Below are 19,606 nucleotides of genomic sequence, written 5' to 3' on the forward strand. Positions count from 1 at the left end.
TCTACAGCCTTACCTCACAGAAAATTTTCATGGGCCAAAACCTGGGTTCACTCCCTGCAAAGCGCTTTCTTGTATTCAAACTTCAAATCCATCTTTTCCAGATGTGACCGAATTGACTCCCAATCAGGATCAGGTAATATGGCTGCAGCAATACAGTTTATTGAAAGTATATCTGTCCCCCCATCTCTCTTATTAGACCTTGAGGTATTGAGAATACTTGTTCTAAATGGTAACTGTATCAGTACTTCATAGACACCTGGCTAAAAATCAGGTTTAAATGTATCTGTGGAGACTGACAAAGCAGAGGGCCCTTGAGCAATTAAGCCGTGGACAATCGGTTCAGACTAAACATGGCTGAGCTAATTAATAGTCAGGGAGAATTGTGTTAAAAACTCTATCTAAATCTATTCAATTGCTACATGATCTATTCTACATTCCATTGTCTTGATTGGTGAGATCTGTTACATTGTAACATCTAGATTATTCACAATAAAGATTTTGTTACCACAGTTGTCCTAGTAAAGGACAAGAACTTTATTAGACATCATTTAATAAATTCAAGAAAAGAGCATATCATAAGGATCTAGGAGCCAAATTAGCCTGGGCTCAAACTACACAATCTGAAGTTTACTTCATGGTCAAAAGCCCCTATTAGTTAATCTGATAACAGGAGTTCTTCACAGGTGAAGAGCTACATTAGATAATTAAATGTGGATTAAAATACACAGTATCTCAACCAAGTCACACTAATCACACGTTCTTTGTTGCTGTTGTTCTTCCACTGGACTGAACTGTTTGAATCAGGACCAGCCCTTTCATTTATAAGGCCTGGACAAACTAAGGCATAAAGGAAAGCTATGCCATTCAATTGAGTCCAGTCTTTCAAGAGACCTTAGCAGAAGAATTAAATATGCTGGGAATTGTGATATTAAAATACAGCCTGTCAGCTATTCATTGGTAAATCTTTTTTTCAGTGTGAAAAGCCTATTTCTGAAAGACTTTGAATGTTTATACCCAACATGGCAGTCAACATATGATTAGAATATGTAAATATGGGAAGAGTAGCATGTCTGCAAATCGGACACCCAATAGGGACATGCAGGGCCCCATAACCTCCCCTGGGACCTGTGTAGGAATCAGTCTGGCCACTATCTTTTTAGTCCCATAGACTTGAGCATATTGCACCAATAGTGTGCAGGTAACTATTGCATCACGTAACGGGTCTCTTAAAAGCCAGTTCACAAGGGGAGTGGGGGACAAACCTCGAGAGTTAGAGGACAAAGCAGACAGTAGCAGGTTTGTTAACTCACAGTGGGATAATAAACACAATTCAGCAGATCCAGTGACTTCTCACCTTGGGGCAATAAGCCCAGTAAAGGGTGGTTTGAAAATGGGTGTGTGAGCAGGAGATTATTCAGAAACCAAGAATTAGAGTAAAGGAATAGGATATGTTGGAATAACATCCCAGAAAGAGAGAGAGAGAGAGAGAGAGAGAGAGAGAGAGAGAGAGAGAGAGAGCACGAGAGCGCTAATAGTCCCTCCAGGTGCGCCAACCTGTGCATTCTCTGATGGTGAGACTGTGCCCTGTACATAAAGGGTCCCTATCTGATATGAAATTTCTCCTCTTTCTAGACTCAAGTAGATAAAACTCTTTTGTCAAGCCAAATGTGCAAACTGAAGATAACTCAGTAAGAGCTCTCTGGTTATAGCCGGGTCACTTTAGGAAGGTATGGACACTGCTCAGAACTCCATCATTTATCTCGATTCTAGTCTGTAAGCTCTATAGTTATGATTGAGGTCCTGGCTACTGTGCACTGAGTCTGCTGAGTTGTCCTCCCCGGGGGAGGATTTTTATCTAGCTATGAGCATTGAAGGCACCTTATCATGACTTCTATAGAGGTGACAGCCCAGTGCTCAATGGTCCAGTGGGACGCATAAAGCATCCTCATTTTACATAGCACGAAGGCTAGCAAGTCTGCCTGCAACTGACCTCACAGCAAATGCTCTGGTCCTCTCTCAAGGACATATGTGGCTATGGGTCATCTCCTCCCCTGAAGCAGCATAGAAATATTTAAATGTGTTGCCTCAAGTTAAACATGTCAGCACCTGTCAAAACACTGAGGTAATAATGAGAGTCTATGACCTTAGGACAAACATGATGTCAATACCAAAGACCTCATGCTATAATTAACGTCCTCTATACACGGAGTCTCTTTGGAATGACTCTTAACCAAGCCCTCAAACTAGTTGTTCACAGGCTCTAAATGAAATATTCACAGCATTAATTGTATGAAATTAAAGAATCTTAAAGACTAGAATTTATTCTGTTTGTCTCAGTAAAAAGGATTGCATTTCTAATAAAATCTTAATAAAAAAGAAACATGTCTCTATTAATAGATAGGGATGTACAATATTGTGTCAAAATGGTTAAATTTTTAAAATAATGAATAAAGGTCAAAAAAGTTAGAAGTTCAGACAGTCTATATAAAAAACACCTGAACAATATTAAATATAAAGTTTATACATGTTATTTTGGTGCACTTTTTTTATTTGGAAAATTTACCACGGATTTTAACCTGAGATTACCTTTTGAACATTTTTTTTAGTTTCAAATTAATATATGGTTTTTCACTGAATAATACAAGTGAATACATTTTACTGGTTGTGTCAGGCACAGTGGTAAACTAATAGTAAACGAGGATTGCAGACAGTGAACATATATTATATGATTTATAATTTTTCTGGTGTTATTGATTTCTAAATTTTAATTTGAAGCTTGTGGTCTCTTGTAATATACCTGAAAATTATTTACCAAATAAACGGTTCTTAATAAATTCTTGATAGGCCTCTAATCCCCAAACTACTGGGCTATCTATTTCAATCTATTCAGTCAAGGTCAGTTTGCGTGTATTTGTAGAGCACCAACATTGTGTGGAATATTTCAACACAACGTGAGCACAAAGGGATGAGAGGCTGTGAGTCTCCTAAGAACGTGTAGAGAATTTGCCTACAACACACCTTTCCCCACCTCCATTTTTGGCTGTGTCTTACTAAAAGTCCTTTTTTTGGTCAGGATTTAAAGGAATATGAATTTTCTTGGCAGCCCTTCACCAACTCTCTGCTTGGTTCACTGACATCAGTAGTTCTCATGTCTGTTCCACTAGGAAAATGCCTGAAGGACACAGTTTCCTTTCCAAAGAGTAGTTAACCTGGCGTACAAATTAGAAAGGCTTGTTCTTCTGGAACAGAACTCTGTTCCATCATCAAATTATAAAGAGAAACATGTGTTCCATGTTTAAAGGCTGTTGAGTCAAGTAAAACAAAAATTTATAAGGAAAACATATAGTTCCTTTAGTATACAACTGAAGGAAGAGTTGGGTATTTAAACACGCTGTGCATGATGCTAATGAACTGAAGGGCTACTGGGCACACCAAGGCTATTGGAGGACATTCAGGCATTGAGGGTAAGAAAACACTCATCATGGTGACAATCACACTCAGAAAAAGGTCTCAGACATCTGTCCAAGTATTCTGCCTATGCTTGTATGTCTGACCCTTATATGTGGCCAGAAGAATGGCCAATAAGGTTTTGAAAAGAGAGACAATGACAAGGGCACACAAGAACTCCCAAGAAGCTGATAAGCACTAACAACCCACAGGGTCACTGGCACTCGGCCAGGAGTCTGACTCCGATCTCAGTGACAGTTCAGCTTTGTGAGATGTGTGTGTGTGTGTGTGTGTGTGTGTGTGTGTGTGTGTGTGATGTGTGTGTGTGATGTGTGTGTGTGTGAATGTTTGTGTGTGTGTGTGTGTGTGTGATGTGTGTGTGATGTGTGTGTGTGAATGTTTGTGTGTGCGTGTTTGTGTGTGTGTGAGGTGTGTGTGAGATGTGTGTGTGTGTGTGTGTGTGTGTGTGTGTGTCGAAGTTGCTGAGTCAGCTAAGCTTATTGGGTGGCACAGCTACTTCTCCTAAAGACAGAGAATGTGGTTGTCCAGCTCATTGTCATCTGTCCTAGACACCAGACTTCAGAGGATTTCTCCAGATTCTGTTGTAGTTATTAACAAACACACATTTATAAATGTGTGTGAAGTAAATAGCACCTGTTTGTGAAAGTAAACTTAACAGAAGAGTGAGACCAAGCCACAGCGCAGCTGCAATTGGCTCTTGTTCCTGCTTTGACAGAAGCATGTCCTAACATTCTCCTTTGGGCATTCTTCCATGCAGCTTGTGTGGCTGCTATCAGGCACATAAACACCTGTAAGAGAGAGAGAGAGAGAGAGAGAGAGAGAGAGAGAGAGAGAGAGAGAGAGAGAGAGAGAGAGAGAGAAGGGGAGGGAGGAAGGGAAGAAAGAAAGGAAAGGAAGGAAAGGAAGGAAGGAAGGAAGATCACACTTGTTTATCAGAAGAACTGAGAATACTTACTGGAAAACATGGTCATTTATTATTTCAAGCACCTTTACACTGTCTTTGTTTTCTTAAAAATATAGAATATGAGTGCTAAGGTATTGATAAGTTATATATATTGCTTGTTTCCTACTCCATGCCTCTTCTATATTCTAGCAATTCACTTTTTTTTCAAATGTGTTCCAGATATGGCAACATTGTGTGAAAAATGGAGAAAAGAAGGAAGGGAAGGGAGGAAGAAAGGAAGGAGGGAATATTTATAACATTTAATTTAAGGATTTAGGTATATATTTTATATATTGATATAGATTACTTATGCTAGCCTCTCACCAAATTTAGCCACTCGTTTCAGTAAAATGGAAATAAAAGAAATCAACTCTGTTATATTTATATTCCTTTTTGGGTGACAACATCAAAGCGTTTTGTCTGGGCCGATCCCTGCCTCTGCAGATTTCTATATTGAAGTCCTAATCCTCAGCACCTCGGTCTCTGGCATCATTTGGAAATAATAGCATTACAGATGTAATAAACTAAGATGAAGTCACACCAGCTGCCTCCCTTCCCTGGGGTAATGACAGGTGTCCTTAAGAAAAGAGAAGCTGCACACGGAATTGTACACAAGGGGAGTGCTGCATAAAGATGAAGGCAGAGACTGGGGCGAAAACTCCCGCAAGCTCTCAACTGTAAAACAGCATCCAGCCACCGGAAAGCCCAAGTGGAGGTGTGTTGCAGAGTCCTCCGAGGGAGCCAACCCTTGGAGCACCTCCAAAACTGTGAGACAATGTACATTTCTGTTGTGCAAGCCACCAAGATTGGAGTACTTCCTTACGATAGATTCAGAAAACAGACACTTTCTTTGAAGTCCTTTTCTGAAAACAACAGTACCCTTCTTATCAAGAAAGCCCCTCCTCTTTCCCACTCCTCACTGAAACCTGGCTGTAGGACAGACACGCTTGAGCTCTGATCTGAGAATCATTGACTGTGGCCACAGCTCTGTATCGGATCTTGCACGGTCATGATCACACAAAGAAGACTCAGGCTTACCCTTGCTGCTTCTCATAGAGCGTCCCTGTATTTATAATAAGCACTGGCCAAGCAAGGTAGCGACTGTTGAAACACTAATGTAAGAGTTGCTGACAAGCACAAAAATAGGGATAACCTTCCTCTTCCCGCCTTTAGCCTCCACCTCAACGTCATACACATATTTCTCAGTATTTAATCTTTGATATGACATTAGCAACCCACTGCAATAGTTTACTTTGTCTTAATATAATTTGAATAAAGCTGTTAAAAAAAAGCAAGATGTCAGACAAGTAAGTACTTTCTGCCATCTAGTGGCGAGAAAGCAGTATAACATCCTAGAGCTAAAATTGCAAGTCTTCCCTCTTTCGTCTTTGATTTATTTAAGGAATACTTTCCTTTTAGCACTGCTTTCATTCTGTCGCATAAGTTTGGGTATGGTGTGCCTTCATTTGCACTGAATTCTAGAAAGTTTTATTTTCTTCTTCATTTTTCCCTGACCCAGTCAGTTATCATTGAGTAGAAAGTTGTTCAGTTTCTACAAGTATGTAGGCTTTCTGTTGTTTCTGTTGTTGAAGTCCAGCTCTAATCGATGGTGGTCCTATAGGATACAAGGGGTTACTTTAATTTTCTTGTATCTGTTGAGGCTTGCTTTGTGTCTGACTATATGGTCAATTTTGGAGGAAAATCCATGAGGTGCTAAGAAGAAGTGTTTGGGTGAAGTAGTCTACGGATGTCTGTTAGGTCCATTTGATTCATAATGACTGTTAGTTTCATTATTTTGCTGCTTAGTTTTTATCTGGATCACCTGTCAGTTGATGAGAGTGGGGTATTGAAGTCTCCCAGCATTAACGTGTGGGGTTGGATGTGCAATTTGAGCTTTAGTAATGTTTCATTTACAAATGTGGGTACCTTCGTGGTTGGGGCATAGATGTTCAGAGATATTATCTTGGTAGATTTTTCCTTCGATGAGTATGAAGTGTGCTACTAGCAGGGGATATGGAGACTGAAGTGGCCACCTTCTCTGGCCAGGTGGGACTTCCAGTGAAGGGAGGGAGATATCAACCCACCCACAAAACTTTTAACCCAAAATTTGTCTTGCCTACAAGATGCACAGGGATAAACATGGAGGCAAGATTGAGGGAACTGACAACCAATGACTGCCCCAGCTTGAGACCCATCCCATGTAAGAGCGCCAAACCTGACACTATTAATGATACTTTGCTATACTTGCAGACAGAAGCTTAGCATAACTATCTCCTGAGAGGCTTCACCCAGCAGCTGATGGAAACAGATGCAGAGCCCCACAGCCAAACATTAGGTAGACCTTGGAAAATCTTGTAGAAGACTGGGAAGGATTGTAGGAGCCAGACAGGTCAAGGATACCACAAGAAAACCTACAGAATTCATTAACCATGGCCCATAGGGGTTCACAGAGACTGAATCACCAAGCAAAAAGCTTGTATGAGACACGCTTAGGCCCCTTACATATAGGTAACAGATGTGCAACTTGGTCTTTGTGTGGGACCCCTAACAACTGGAGGAGAGACTGTCTGACTCTGTTACCTGACTTTGGATTCCTTTTCCTCATTGGGCTGCCTTGTCTAGCCTTGAATGGAGAAGAGATGCCTAATCTTACTGCAACTTGATATGACGTGGCTGGTTGGTATCCATGGGAGGCCTGCCCTTTTCTGAAGAGAAAAGGAGGAGTGAATGGGGAAGGGGGAAGAGAAGTTGGAGAGACTGGGAGGAGAGGAGAAAGGGGAAACTGTGGTTGAGATGTATAAATAAATAAATAAATAAATAAATAAATGAATAAATACTTGACTAATAAATTAACTAACAGTAAGGAAGTTTGAAAAATGAAATGTTCCATCTGGGCTGACAATGATATTCCTAAGAGCAGTAGACTATCTAACAAAGGCATGAGAAGCCCTCATTTGACTGCTGATTTTTGAGTTCTTGGTTGAAAAGAGAGACACCCCAGACATTAAAGGACGTTGCTGTCTATAGGATGTAGCTGTTTCCCTTTCATCGTCTCCCAGAGGAGGAAAGAAAGTCCCTGTTGCTGGGAACACCCTGCACTTCAGACACAGAACCTGCAAGAGCAGAGCTGTATTTGGCCTGAAAGCCTCCTCCCTGAAGAGTAGCTTCCAAGGGAGGGAAGCGAACAGTAGTCCTACCCACCTATGATGCCAGTGAAAACCAACCACGACCAGCATGTCTCAATAAGCCTAAGAATGAAATAGCGTCCTTCATATCCACTTCTCTTGGGACTGGATGGAGACCATTACAGAAAAGTGCAACCGATTCAAATGCAGGTTACAAGAGCTCCCGCGATGCCCTGTCCCAGCTGGAACATCTACAACTCGGCTCCTGCACTTGGGGCTCAGGAACCACTGCAGACAACGGGCAGGGGAACTACAAACGCCAACAGGATGGAAAGGCTGCCCTGAGACTGTGTCTCCTAGGAATGCCAGAGAAACTACACCCACGGAGTTTTACCAACAAGGCTGCCTGAGCAAGGCCTGAACAACAATGATGATACCAATAACACCTGCTAACATGAAGGGGGCGAGCTTGTGGGGCCTCAACTCTAAACAAGAAGTAGATGTAGCTGGAGCTTGCTGGGAGTGGGAGAAAGGGTTTTCTCCAGGGAAGATCCCCGCAGTTGGTTATCTAAGCAAGTAATCAGTCACGCGCGCACATGCAAGCATGTGTGTGAAAACCTTTTTTAAAAAAGAAGCTGTGTAGTAGTTAAAGTAATAATTATCAATATTCAATAGTTTAGAACTGTACTGAACATTGTACATAGGCCTGTTTGCAGAACAAATTCCATTTCGCCAAACACACCTGATCTGCAGGGGAGGCAGTCGTGTAACCTAGATTGTCTACATGGATTTATTCCACCTTTTCTGTTATAGTCCCACTTATCTCTACTTTATCTCTTCACCCAGACACCCACTTTCCCGTCCACTACGATCCACCATGGTTCATGTCTCATTTTCCAGTTTGCAAGCGAGGCTTTGCCTCATATTCCTGGCTCCTCTTTTGGCTTTATTTCTTTGGGCTCTAGTTAATTGACTTTGTTCTTTAGAAACTGTCAGAGAAAGATAAGAAGAAAGGAAAAAAACAAGAAAGAAAGAAAGAAAGAAAGAAAGAAAGAAAGAGAGAGAGAGAGAGAGAGAGAGAGAAAGAAAGAAAGAAAGAAAGAAAGAAAGAAAGAAAGGAAGGAAGGAAGGAAGAAAGGAAGGAAAGGAAGGAAGGAAGAAAAAACAAGCTCATTACTTAATAACAAATAGGTATGACTATCAATAGTAAATTAACTCACAAAACCTAAGACTTTCCCCACATTCATGGTGCTGCACTCTCTACAAGGCCCTGGGTACATGCCTGAAAAAAAATTAAATCCACTTGTGCCTAGTGAGCACAGCATCTTATATGAACTTAGCTTTGTATATTTGAAGTCCTAGCCCCAGTATCTCAGAATGTAACCATATTTGAAGATAAGACTCTTGAAGAGACTATTAAGTAAAAATAAGATTTTAAGGGGTACAAATGCAAAGAATCTAGTGTCTTTATAACAAAAGGAAGAAAGGGAGGAAAAGAGAGACAGGCAGGCAGGCAGGCAAATGAGCTTATGAATACACCAGAAGAAGAGTGATCTGTACGATAGAGCCCTCCTGAGACTCCTTGCCTGCGGACACCTAGTCTTGAACTTTATGACCCAAAAAATGTGAATAAAATATAAAGTATAACTGTGAAATAAAGTATAAAGTTCCTAATATGGTCAGCCTGGGGCATTTTGTAATGACGGGGCTGGCACACTAATGCGCTTCTCTATGCAACAGCCTTAATCTTGGTTCAACAGGCTTTTGGCTCTGGAATGCACGGATGACTCTGAAGTATCTTCAACTTTATTAATAGTCTCACTTCTTGGAAGACGAGGTTGTCTTGCCTTTAATCCTGACTCATCTTTGGGGAAGCAGAAAGAATTTTCAAGGAGATTTCTGTTAATTCAGGAATGAACATTTTTTTTTAAGACCTCAATGAATTATCAAATAAATTTTGCCAGGCTCACATATTGATCACACTTGCCTAGGTCGCATGTCAGTTGTTACATAACCGGGCATACAATCTTTCTGTGATCACTGAAGAGGGTCCCCTGGTTTTTCTTTACAAATGCACTTTTGCCAAAGTGACTAAGAACTTCTACAAGTTCTTCTTCAAATCAAAATTAGCCATTAATTCAGTTTCTGCTAGGCCACATTATAATCTTGGCTTGGAGATTACTTTAATGTTTTTAAATCTTCTCAAGTCATGTGCAACTCCATTACTCAAACTCGGCAAACTGAGTTATATTGAACAGTGAACAGAAGATGATGATGTGACCCAAGTAATACTCAAAACTCTCAGCCTATCAGGACTCAAACTCTTTCTCCTTATTTTGAAAGTTTCCGTTTCAGCTTTATCTCATTTCCTGATGTCCTTTCTCAATCAGAGAAAAGTGACTCGTTAAAAATACAGGCTATATTGATCAGAACTGCTTTTCTGTTGGACCTTGTTTAGCCCCTAAATGTTAATACAAAGTCATTCAATCAGAGACACTACCCCACTTGTTAACACCAACATTACCACTGACCACCCCTCCCTCCTTTACATTTAAACGCCCAGCCTTACAGATCTATTTATCTTTTCTCATATGCAAAATGATATTTTTGAAAAGCAAGTTTAAAAAAATGTTATTCTCCTTACCTGGAGGGCTTTCATTTCTGTGGCACATTGGTCTGCTGTTAAAGGCTTTCCAGAATCAACTGTGGTTGCAGGTCTTTAGTAAAACTGATTATAAAGCTTTCCCCGACCACAGCAAAGGTTCCTCACCCACTCCCACAGCTCACAAGAGCTTTTATCATTGCACTGTATTTCCTGTTTAGACCGGCAAATTATTAAGGGAAGGGTTTATGAATCTTCTCGTTTTTATACTTAACACAATAATTTAAAACTGGTACCTGTTGATGAAATGACGTGTTTAAGATCAGGTTGGAAGACTCTGTCTTTATTCATTTGTTTGCTTGGAATTTTGTTGTTTGTCTTTTCTTGTTTGGGTAGTAGAAAGCAGTGGAGTAGAAATGCTGCAAGTGTTGATCTTGCAATGCCTAGGTAATATTGGCAAAAGAGCATCTCAACCTGACAGCCTCTGTGATCACCCCTGGTCTTCACTGCAGTTCACATTGCATGTTGCCCTAGGACAAGTATTGGTGTCTCTTTACTATCTACTTCTTCACAATCATCTCTTTCAAGGGAGTCATAGGCTAACCCTAGTGATATAAAAGCATAGACAGGCTGTAAGCAGCAAGTTCTACCAGGAAAATCTCAACTCATTACCTTTACAGACAATGTTACAAAGAAGACAATCTGGGCATTCTGCATGTTCTCAGTGCAGGAGCAAACAAGACAACAGATTCTTGCCTTGACTACTCGACACTGATCACTGACTTTAATCTTGCTGGTTCTTTTAAATCACCATATGGGCCATATTTCAGATGCTCATTACCGACTTGTTCTTCCAACTCCTTCTGTTCTGTTACTCCTTCACAATGATTAAATTACTTATTATATCAACACCTTAAAATAATCGCCTTTTGATGCTCCTCTTTCAGGGTTTAATACTTTAGCGGGGACAGATATGGGCATGGACGATTAGCAATGATAATAAAACAAGAGATGCTAGGCATAATTGCATGTAGACATAAAGACAGAATCTCAGTTTATGTAAGCATAAAGTAGTAATTCCAATGCTCTATGCATCTTCTAAGATTCATGGTAGAGCTGACAAGACACTTGTGCAACCGAACATCAGAGTTCAGAGATGTTATAGCTGCAAAGATGTCAAAATAACTAACTTCGGTCTCTTCTGTGTTACTCAGGGTTTTTTTCCCACTGTGACAATTACCTGACATAAAACCATTTTTTTAATTTATAAGAAAGAAGACTTTAATGACATGTACCATACATACATAGACCATGTTTCTCCCATAAGACAAGGGTTGTTAACTGAAAATCTCAGTGCCAAATGTGAAATACTTTCCTATGATTCAAGAAGGTCCCAGAGGGTCCTAGAACAGAAAGAACATCTCCACTGCTCTTGGTTGTCTCCCTGAACCAAAGAGTAAGACACTAAACCATTTTAAAAGAGAAATTACTTGTTTTGGCCTACAGTTTTAAGGCTTCAGTCCAAGGTTGACTAGATGAATAGCTTTGTGCCTGAGACAAGGCATAATATGTTTTAAGGAGGTTGGTCAGATCAGGGTGCCAGAAAGCAGAGTCGTCTGTCTTGTGGTCTTTCCTTTACTGGTGTCTGAGCATGCAATTGGTGCATTCCGCTGCCCCCATTCCAGGTAAAATCTCCCCTGCTTACTTGAGTCTCTGCAAACGTTCTCACAGTTGTACTCAGTGGTGCACAGTACTAATTTCATGTCTCCCAAGTGCTTAGTTGTGGGTGGTTGAAGTCTGGGCCTGGTATGTCTAGGTTCTTCGCATCTTATTAAAGAATGAAGTAAATCACAAAGATTGCAAAGTAACCTGGGTCTTTATCCAACATGGAACAATAATACAGACTGTAAAGGAACACACTGTCCAAATTGAGCCACATAAGTGAGTAGATTCAAGGGCCTTTGTTATTGTCTGAGATGTCCTTTTCAGGGACTGAAAAGAAGGAAAAGTTTGATTGTTGTCTTAGGGTTTCTATTGCTGTGAAGAGACACCATGACCAAGACAACTCTTATAAAAGAAAACATTTAACTGGGGCTAGCTTACAGTTTCAGAAGTTTAGCCCATCATCATCATTGTGTGGCATGCAGGAAGCCATGACACTGGAGAAGGAGCTAAAAGTTCTCTTGATCTCAGGCAGCAAGGAGGAGACTGTCTCACTGAGTACATCCAGAGCATATCTAGCCTCAAAGCCTGCCTCCACAGTGACACACTTCCTCAACAAGGTCATACCTGTTCCAACAAGGCTATACCTCCTAGTAGTGGCACTCTTTATGGGTCAAGCATTCAAACGTAAATCTATGGGGGCCATATTCAAACCACCATAGTTGCCATGGTGTGGTGGTTCTTTGCTTTGATTAACAGATTAAGTTTTACAGAACCATTTTGATACTAGCCTGTCTCTTCCCATAATGCATGTTATTCTAATCATATGCTCATCCAATTATGCAAATGCACATGGCAGGGATTTGCCTTAAAACTTCATTTAGAGTGCCAAGTGCTCAAAAACAACCTAGACCAAAGTGCCCATTGCCACTAGTTAACTGGTAATGTTCTAGAGTGTGTTTGAATAAATACATTATTGAGGGAGTCATTAAGAGGAGCTATTTCCACTGTTCAACACAATTATTCATTCATTCCCTTCTACCTAAACAAGAAGTGTGGCAGAGGTCCTAGATTGCTAATGGCTTGCTAGGTGCATTGTTTAGAGAGGGGTATATGCCTGATATAAGGTAAGTGAAATCACAGTTTGCTATCTTTAGCTTGCTTGCTTGCCTCACCATCAAAATTAGTCTTTACACATCTTCCAAGTATTAGATATAGGGATACACCTAAAGCATAACAATGTTATAAAGTCAGTTGAACAATCTTCCAAATAAAGAACAATTAAAGAGTATACACCATCTCCATTTCTGTATAACATGGTACTGGGTGTCATATCTGATGTGATAAGGCAAGAGAAATACTTAAGAATTAGAAATAAAAGGAAAGACAAACTATTATTCAAAAACAACTGGATTGTGGGTTCAAACTCTCTCTCTCTCTCTCTCTCTCTCTCTCTCTCTCTCTCTCTCTCTCTCTGACTCTCTCTCCCTCCCTCTCTCTCTCTCTCAAGGAATCCATATAACTGATATTAAAAGTAATAAAATTTACCCAACCATCAAGATATATCAAATTATATGACGTAGCTGTGTTTCTATTAACAGTAAATAACTCAAAATATTTTCATCTTAAATACTGTTTATAATAGAATTAAAATAAAATAACTGATATAAAGCATGAGAAATAGTCCGAAGCTTATATAATGAAAGCTACTGAATAGTTTAGACAGAATTTAAAAGGAAACAATGAATAAAAGAGATATCCTTTTGGGGGATTAGCGGACTAGGTATTATTCAGAGATCAATCTTCTGCACCATGAAATATAGATTAATGTCATCTCACTTTAAACACATGATCAGGCATGGTGACACATGCCTGTAACTCCAGTACCTGAGAGGCTGATAGGAAAATCATCAATTTAGAACCAGCCTGAAGCATATAACGAATGTGAGTATTTAAGTTCAGACTAGGCTACACAGAGAAACTCTGTTGAGAAATAAATCTAGGCAGAGAGTTTGAAGAAATGAACAGGATCATTCCAGAACTAAAAACATAAAAATGATCTAGAATAAGAATACAAAACTTAATTGATTTTCACTATCTTATTATAAAACACAGGATAGTATAAACCATTAATCCAGCCACCATTTCACCAGTAAAAAGAAAGACAATTTTAAAATGGAATAAAATACAGCGGGAGAGGTACCTACATATGGTTAACTGGTTTCAATGCATAACTAAAATGGTTTAATAGAGAATGGCTCTTTTCCTGCAATAGGTGATATAGTAACAGTGTGTCCTTCTTTATTATTATTATTATTATCATTATTATTATTATATTTTTATTATTTTTAAGAGGATAGTAGGGCAGAGAAAAAGAGAGAGAGAAGAAGAGGCTGGCAAAGAGCACATGGAGAGAGGGGGAGAGGAATGAGAAGAGAAGGGACAAAGTGGAAAGAGGACGAGAGCAAGAGGAAGCAGGAGCCAGTGTGTCCCTCTTGCACGACAGACCCAACATTTATTCAGAGCATATAATAGGATTAGCAAAGTGTTTGATAGATAGACCTTCCTGCAGAACACTCAGAATATTCTTTTTAACTTAGGAAAATCAAAGATTTATTATACAGATGAATTTGTGATTTTGTTATGACTGATAAAACACCTGGTATAACCCATCTAAAGGAAGAAATTAAATATTTTGGCTCACGGTTTCCAAAGATTCATTCTAGATTACTTCATGCCAGGCAGAAAAAGCATGTAGTAAAAGAGCATTGTTTAGTTCACAGTTTAGTTCACAGAGGGAATTGGATCCCCAGCGGGTTTCTTTAAGGTAGTCCCAGTAGGTTGACTACTCTCCAAGTGCTGATCCCCCCAACCCCCATTCATCAGCTTATGGCAGCACAAGTTGAACTCAGTGGGTAAAAACTAGATGTTGGGGGATAAGGACACATGGATGAATCAAGGAGGAGTTAAGAAGGAGAAGTAGGGGTTAGGATTTAAATAGATTGCATGAGACTATTTATTGCACAGCTACTGTCTGCTGTCCACAACCTGATGGTAAGGGCCTATTGCTGAAGGCAACACTTAATTATATCATCAAATACAGAGGAAATCAAGCTGGTACCCAAACTAGAAAGTTCACCCTTACCAACAAGCATTCACGGTGCTGAACGAACTATTAATGTTACCAAAGGAAAAAAATCATCAATATTACAAACCCTATGACCTACAACTGAACCTGAATACCAGTACAATAGAGGCACAAACATTATGAGAGTAACCAACCACTTTTAAATTGAATTAAGATCCAATTCCATCAGATGGAACCCATACCTGACCCTGCTAAAGTAGATGAGAATTAACACAGAAACCCATAGCTCAGTAACATGCAGTGAGAGACTTTGGAATACTGAGTTCTAAGTCATCTAAATAGAATGTCTTTACCAAACCGCCTCCCTCAAGGCTTAGCGATCTATGTGGAAGAGGAGATAGAAAGATTCTAGAAGCCAGAAATGGTAGATAACTCCAAGGAAACAGTGTTTTCCAGACACAAGAGGATTAATATGCAAATGAATTTACAGAGACTGTGGCAACACATGTAAAGCTTGCACAACTTCAAGCCAGATAGGGTCCCAGTGCTGAGGAGAATAGGACATAGGCTGTCATCCCTAAGAAGCCATTTGTACATGATACCAACTAGCAAAGTGAAAATGTTTTCTTCAATGAAGTGTTACTGGGTATACCAACATACTCCAGGACAGGCGTCACACCTAGGAGTACTTGGCCAACACAAAATAAAGTCCATGGATTTTTGTTTTGAATATTTTGGTTTCATTTGGGCATTTTTGTCTCATTGGTTTTCTGTTTGTCTGTTTTGAGTTTTTTGTTTCATTTGTGGTTTTTGTTGCTGTTGTTGGGGGAATTGGGGTTTATTTGTTTTGTTTTGTTTTTTTGGTTTTTTTTTTTTCAGAGACAGAGAGGTAGGGATAAAATGGAGGGGAGAGTGTGAGGTGGGGACAAAACAAAGAAAAAGTGAAAAATTCATTATAAGAGATTCTCAAAGAACAAATAAACCATATTCAAAATAGAAAGGAATAAGGGATAAAGGCTTACCTCTAGTTTACTGAAAAGAGAAAATTATATTTAAGTACATGGTACCCATTGGGTACTGTGTCGATTCCTTTACATGGTATCTCTTTCCTCACAATGTCTCTAATAAATACTGACACTTCCTTTTTTCAACTAAACTGAAGTCAGCAAGACTTACCAATTTGCCCCAGAAAATAGAAATGATATGTGAATGTGGAAAGTGTTTAGCTCTTTTTGTGAACAACGTAATCCTAAAGCTAAAAACTATTAATTACACACATGATGCTAGGCCCCCCACTAGGTAACAGTGAATGAATAGTAGACTCATATGTACACGAGTGTTCTTGTTGACTGCAAATACTAGTTAGTTAATGTAGGAGTTTGGATTGTGATAGCTTAATTTTAGGCAATAGTTCAAATACATAACTATCTGTCTGAAAATGAAGAGGTATTTGGTAAATGAAATAGATTATATAATGGCCAGGGTATAATTTATTAAATAAGAATAAAGCTATTCAGTTACAATGTCACAGCAAACAACTGGCAATGGATTACCACCATACAGTGTCAAACATCAGAGCATCTCTCAAAAGCAGGCAAGTTGTAAACTGGTGTTATACAGCTCAGAGGGATAAAGTCAGCAATTAGCATTCTGAAGTCAAGATCCTTTTGTATGCAACAGCATAGTTCCTCATATGAGAAGCATTCGTTCATCAGGTGCAATTTCATTTTCCCTAAAGCTTGTTCCTTAGTCTTCTCATTAAGACATCATCAGGAAGAGCAGTTACTCAGGCCCTTGTTCACCCATCTTATGCCTCCATATCTAGCACGACTTGTTTCATACATAATATGAAACTCTCCTTCTAGTTGAAAGAGAAAAATGACATTATCTCTTTTCCTTTGCATCACTGTAGCAAACCTGACTTACTTCATAACATATTTGAAAAAGGAGTAAAGTTTCTCATCCCCAAAGTGGTGACAGCAGAAGTATGTTTATTTCTTCTTTGAATAACACCACAATTAAACTAGACAAACTGCTGGCAATAATTGGATCTATGGGACATCATCCCTGGAGTTTCAGCATTTGTAATGCTGTACTGACAGATTTGCAACTTTAATTTGCTGCAATATTTGGAAATTTTCAAAAGCAACAAAGAGACTAAATGGCCTTCCAGAGGCAGAGGTTGGTCCTTTGGAGAACGCTTCTGTAGCTCAGTCACTAAGGCAACTATAGACATGGAAAATGTAGGCATAAGGTGTTCTGTGCCATGAGAATATCCATTACCATTTTCTCAGGTTAGAAAGGAAACTCCAATTCGTTTTTCAGTGTTCAAGTTCTTCAATTAATTTCTTTTATATCCTTAGAAATCTGTACACTATTTTACTTATTGACTCTCCAAACCATTGTGAGCATCTCTCTAGGAAAGGCAAAAGAAACTGTGAATTTGGGAGCTAGAGATTTTCCTTTAAGAAGAATATTAGCAAGCTAAGAGAAGAAAATCATCTTAGTAACTTAAAGGTAAATACACATTTGTAGATCAACTACAAATGTTGCTTTGGAATAAGGGGTAGCAAATGATTGTTTCTATTGTTATTCTCTTACAATGTTTACTTAATGAATTCTTCTTTCACTCCACCTTAACAGGAGAAAAGGTCTTGCTGCAAAAACAACAAGCTCACTATTTACTCTTGACTTCCTGAATAAGTAATATTAATGACTGACTGTTCAAACATGCACTTCTACAATAATACTCTCAATTTAGAGAGGCACTTAAATACAAATCCTAAGATTATATGAAGGAAAAACTGTGAGAAAAGTTAAAGCAGCATTGTTTACAGATATATATATATATATATATATATATATATATATATCTGTAATCCATTAGGACATAGACATGAACATACTATCATAAAATGGTTCAGGGAAATTGGTCCTCTGTCACAGTGTTTTTCTTCCTGGGATTTTCTCAGTACCCCAGAATTGAAGTCACCATATTTGTGCTGTGTCTGCTGATGTACCTGATCACCTTGCTGGGAAATACTATTCTGATCTCCATCACTATCCTTGATTCTCACCTGCACACTCCCATGTACTTTTTCCTTAGCAACCTCTCCTTTCTGGACATCTGGTATACCTCTTCTGCTCTCACTCCTATGCTGGCAAACTTTGTTTCAGGGGAAAACACCATCTCATTCTCAGGATGTGCTTTACAGATGTACTTCTCTCTTGCCATGGGCTCCACGGAATGTGTGCTCCTCTCTATGATGGCCTATGACAGGTATGTGGCCATCTGCAACCCCCTGAGATATCCCATCATTATGAACAGGAGGGTCTGTGTACAGATTGCAAGCAGCTCCTGGGCTACAGGCTGCCTCACTGCCTTGGTGGAAACTGGACCTGTGATTCATCTGTCTCTCTGTGGTAATAACATCATCAATCATTTCACCTGTGAAATTCTGGCTCTCTTAAAAATGGCTTGTGGAGACACTGCCATGGTGCAGTTAATTATGTTAGTGATCAGCATCCTTCTTCTCCCATTGCCAATGTTGCTCATTTGTGTCTCCTATGCATCCATCCTCTCCAACATCTTGAGGATCAGCTCAGTGGATGGCCGAAGCAAAGCCTTTTCAACATGTGCAGCCCACTTGACTGTGGTGGTTCTGTTCTATGGGACAGCTCTCTCCATGTACCTGAAGCCCTCATCTGTAAACTCACAGGAAATAGATAAATTTATGGCATTGATATATGCTGGACTAACACCAATGCTAAATCCTATTATCTACAGTCTACGGAACAAAGAAGTCAAAATGGCTGTGAAAAAATTGTTGATTAGAAATCCCTTCAGTACTATCTTAACTTCTGTCCTCAAATAATATTGGAATAAGGAATTCTTATCCAGATAAATCTTCAAATTGATTGAGAAAACAGCATAATAACAAAAGCCAAATTCCTAGAAAACACTACTTTTAATTATAACTACCATTATGTCCTATATCCTGATTTGCCTTGTAAAATGTTTTATATCAACGAATCATTTATATAGAAATGTGTTGTCAGGAAGGTAGTTAGCATTTATTGCATATTAGTATGAACTTAAAATGTGGTAGCTACCTACTCTTTTCTATTTGACCTACTCAATGATCTCACTGTCCAGCAGTGACATAAACATGAAAATAAGTCCAGCAGTGACATAAACATGAAATAAGTTATATAACAAGGATATAGAATTATTAGACAGCAAATTCTGAAGTAATATTTTCTCAGTGATTGCCAACTATCTCTGCATTTATAAAGAAAGATATTTTAAGTTAGTATGTACACAGGACTCTCACTATCGGGTACCCTTCCTAGTGTCTGAAACATTAAAATGTGAAATTTATTTTTCCAGACTTGGCGAGACAAATTTGAATGACTACTTATTTGGGTTGCATATACTGATGAGTGAATAAATATCTGTAATATCATAATAAGATTTTCACAATTGTAATTTTATTTATGGGCTTCACTAGAAATATAAAAATGAGAGATTTAGAATTATGGGTCTAATGATAAAATGATTTCATATTCTACTTCAGTGTTTTAATAAATTCATCACTTACTTATCCATAACACTATTTTAACACATTAAACAATTGACCTGGGAGTTAGCTCAACAGTTGGGTTATCATTCGGCATATCCAAGGACTTAGCTTTAAACCCTCAGCACTATTGAACAG

The 19,606-nt window shown here is 39.0% G+C and overlaps 1 protein-coding gene across 1 annotated transcript; it reads left to right on the forward strand.

Moving 5' to 3' along the window:
• Positions 1 to 17,803: 17,803 nt before the first annotated feature.
• Or13f5l1 (olfactory receptor family 13 subfamily F member 5 like 1) lies at positions 17,804 to 18,763 on the forward strand. Its single transcript, NM_001000405.1, has one exon. It carries the CDS (start codon positions 17,804 to 17,806, stop codon positions 18,761 to 18,763), a length of 960 nt encoding a protein of 319 aa, NP_001000405.1.
• Positions 18,764 to 19,606: the final 843 nt, after the last annotated feature.

This window comes from Rattus norvegicus, chromosome 5 (assembly GCF_036323735.1).
Source record: "Rattus norvegicus strain BN/NHsdMcwi chromosome 5, GRCr8, whole genome shotgun sequence".
Lineage (NCBI taxonomy): Eukaryota > Metazoa > Chordata > Mammalia > Rodentia > Muridae > Rattus > Rattus norvegicus.

What these genes read in the sequence shown, in the direction of transcription:
- Or13f5l1 (NM_001000405.1), top strand. Translation starts at nt 17,804, where the DNA reads ATGGTTCAGGGAAATTGGTCCTCTGTCACAGTGTTTTTCTTCCTGGGA.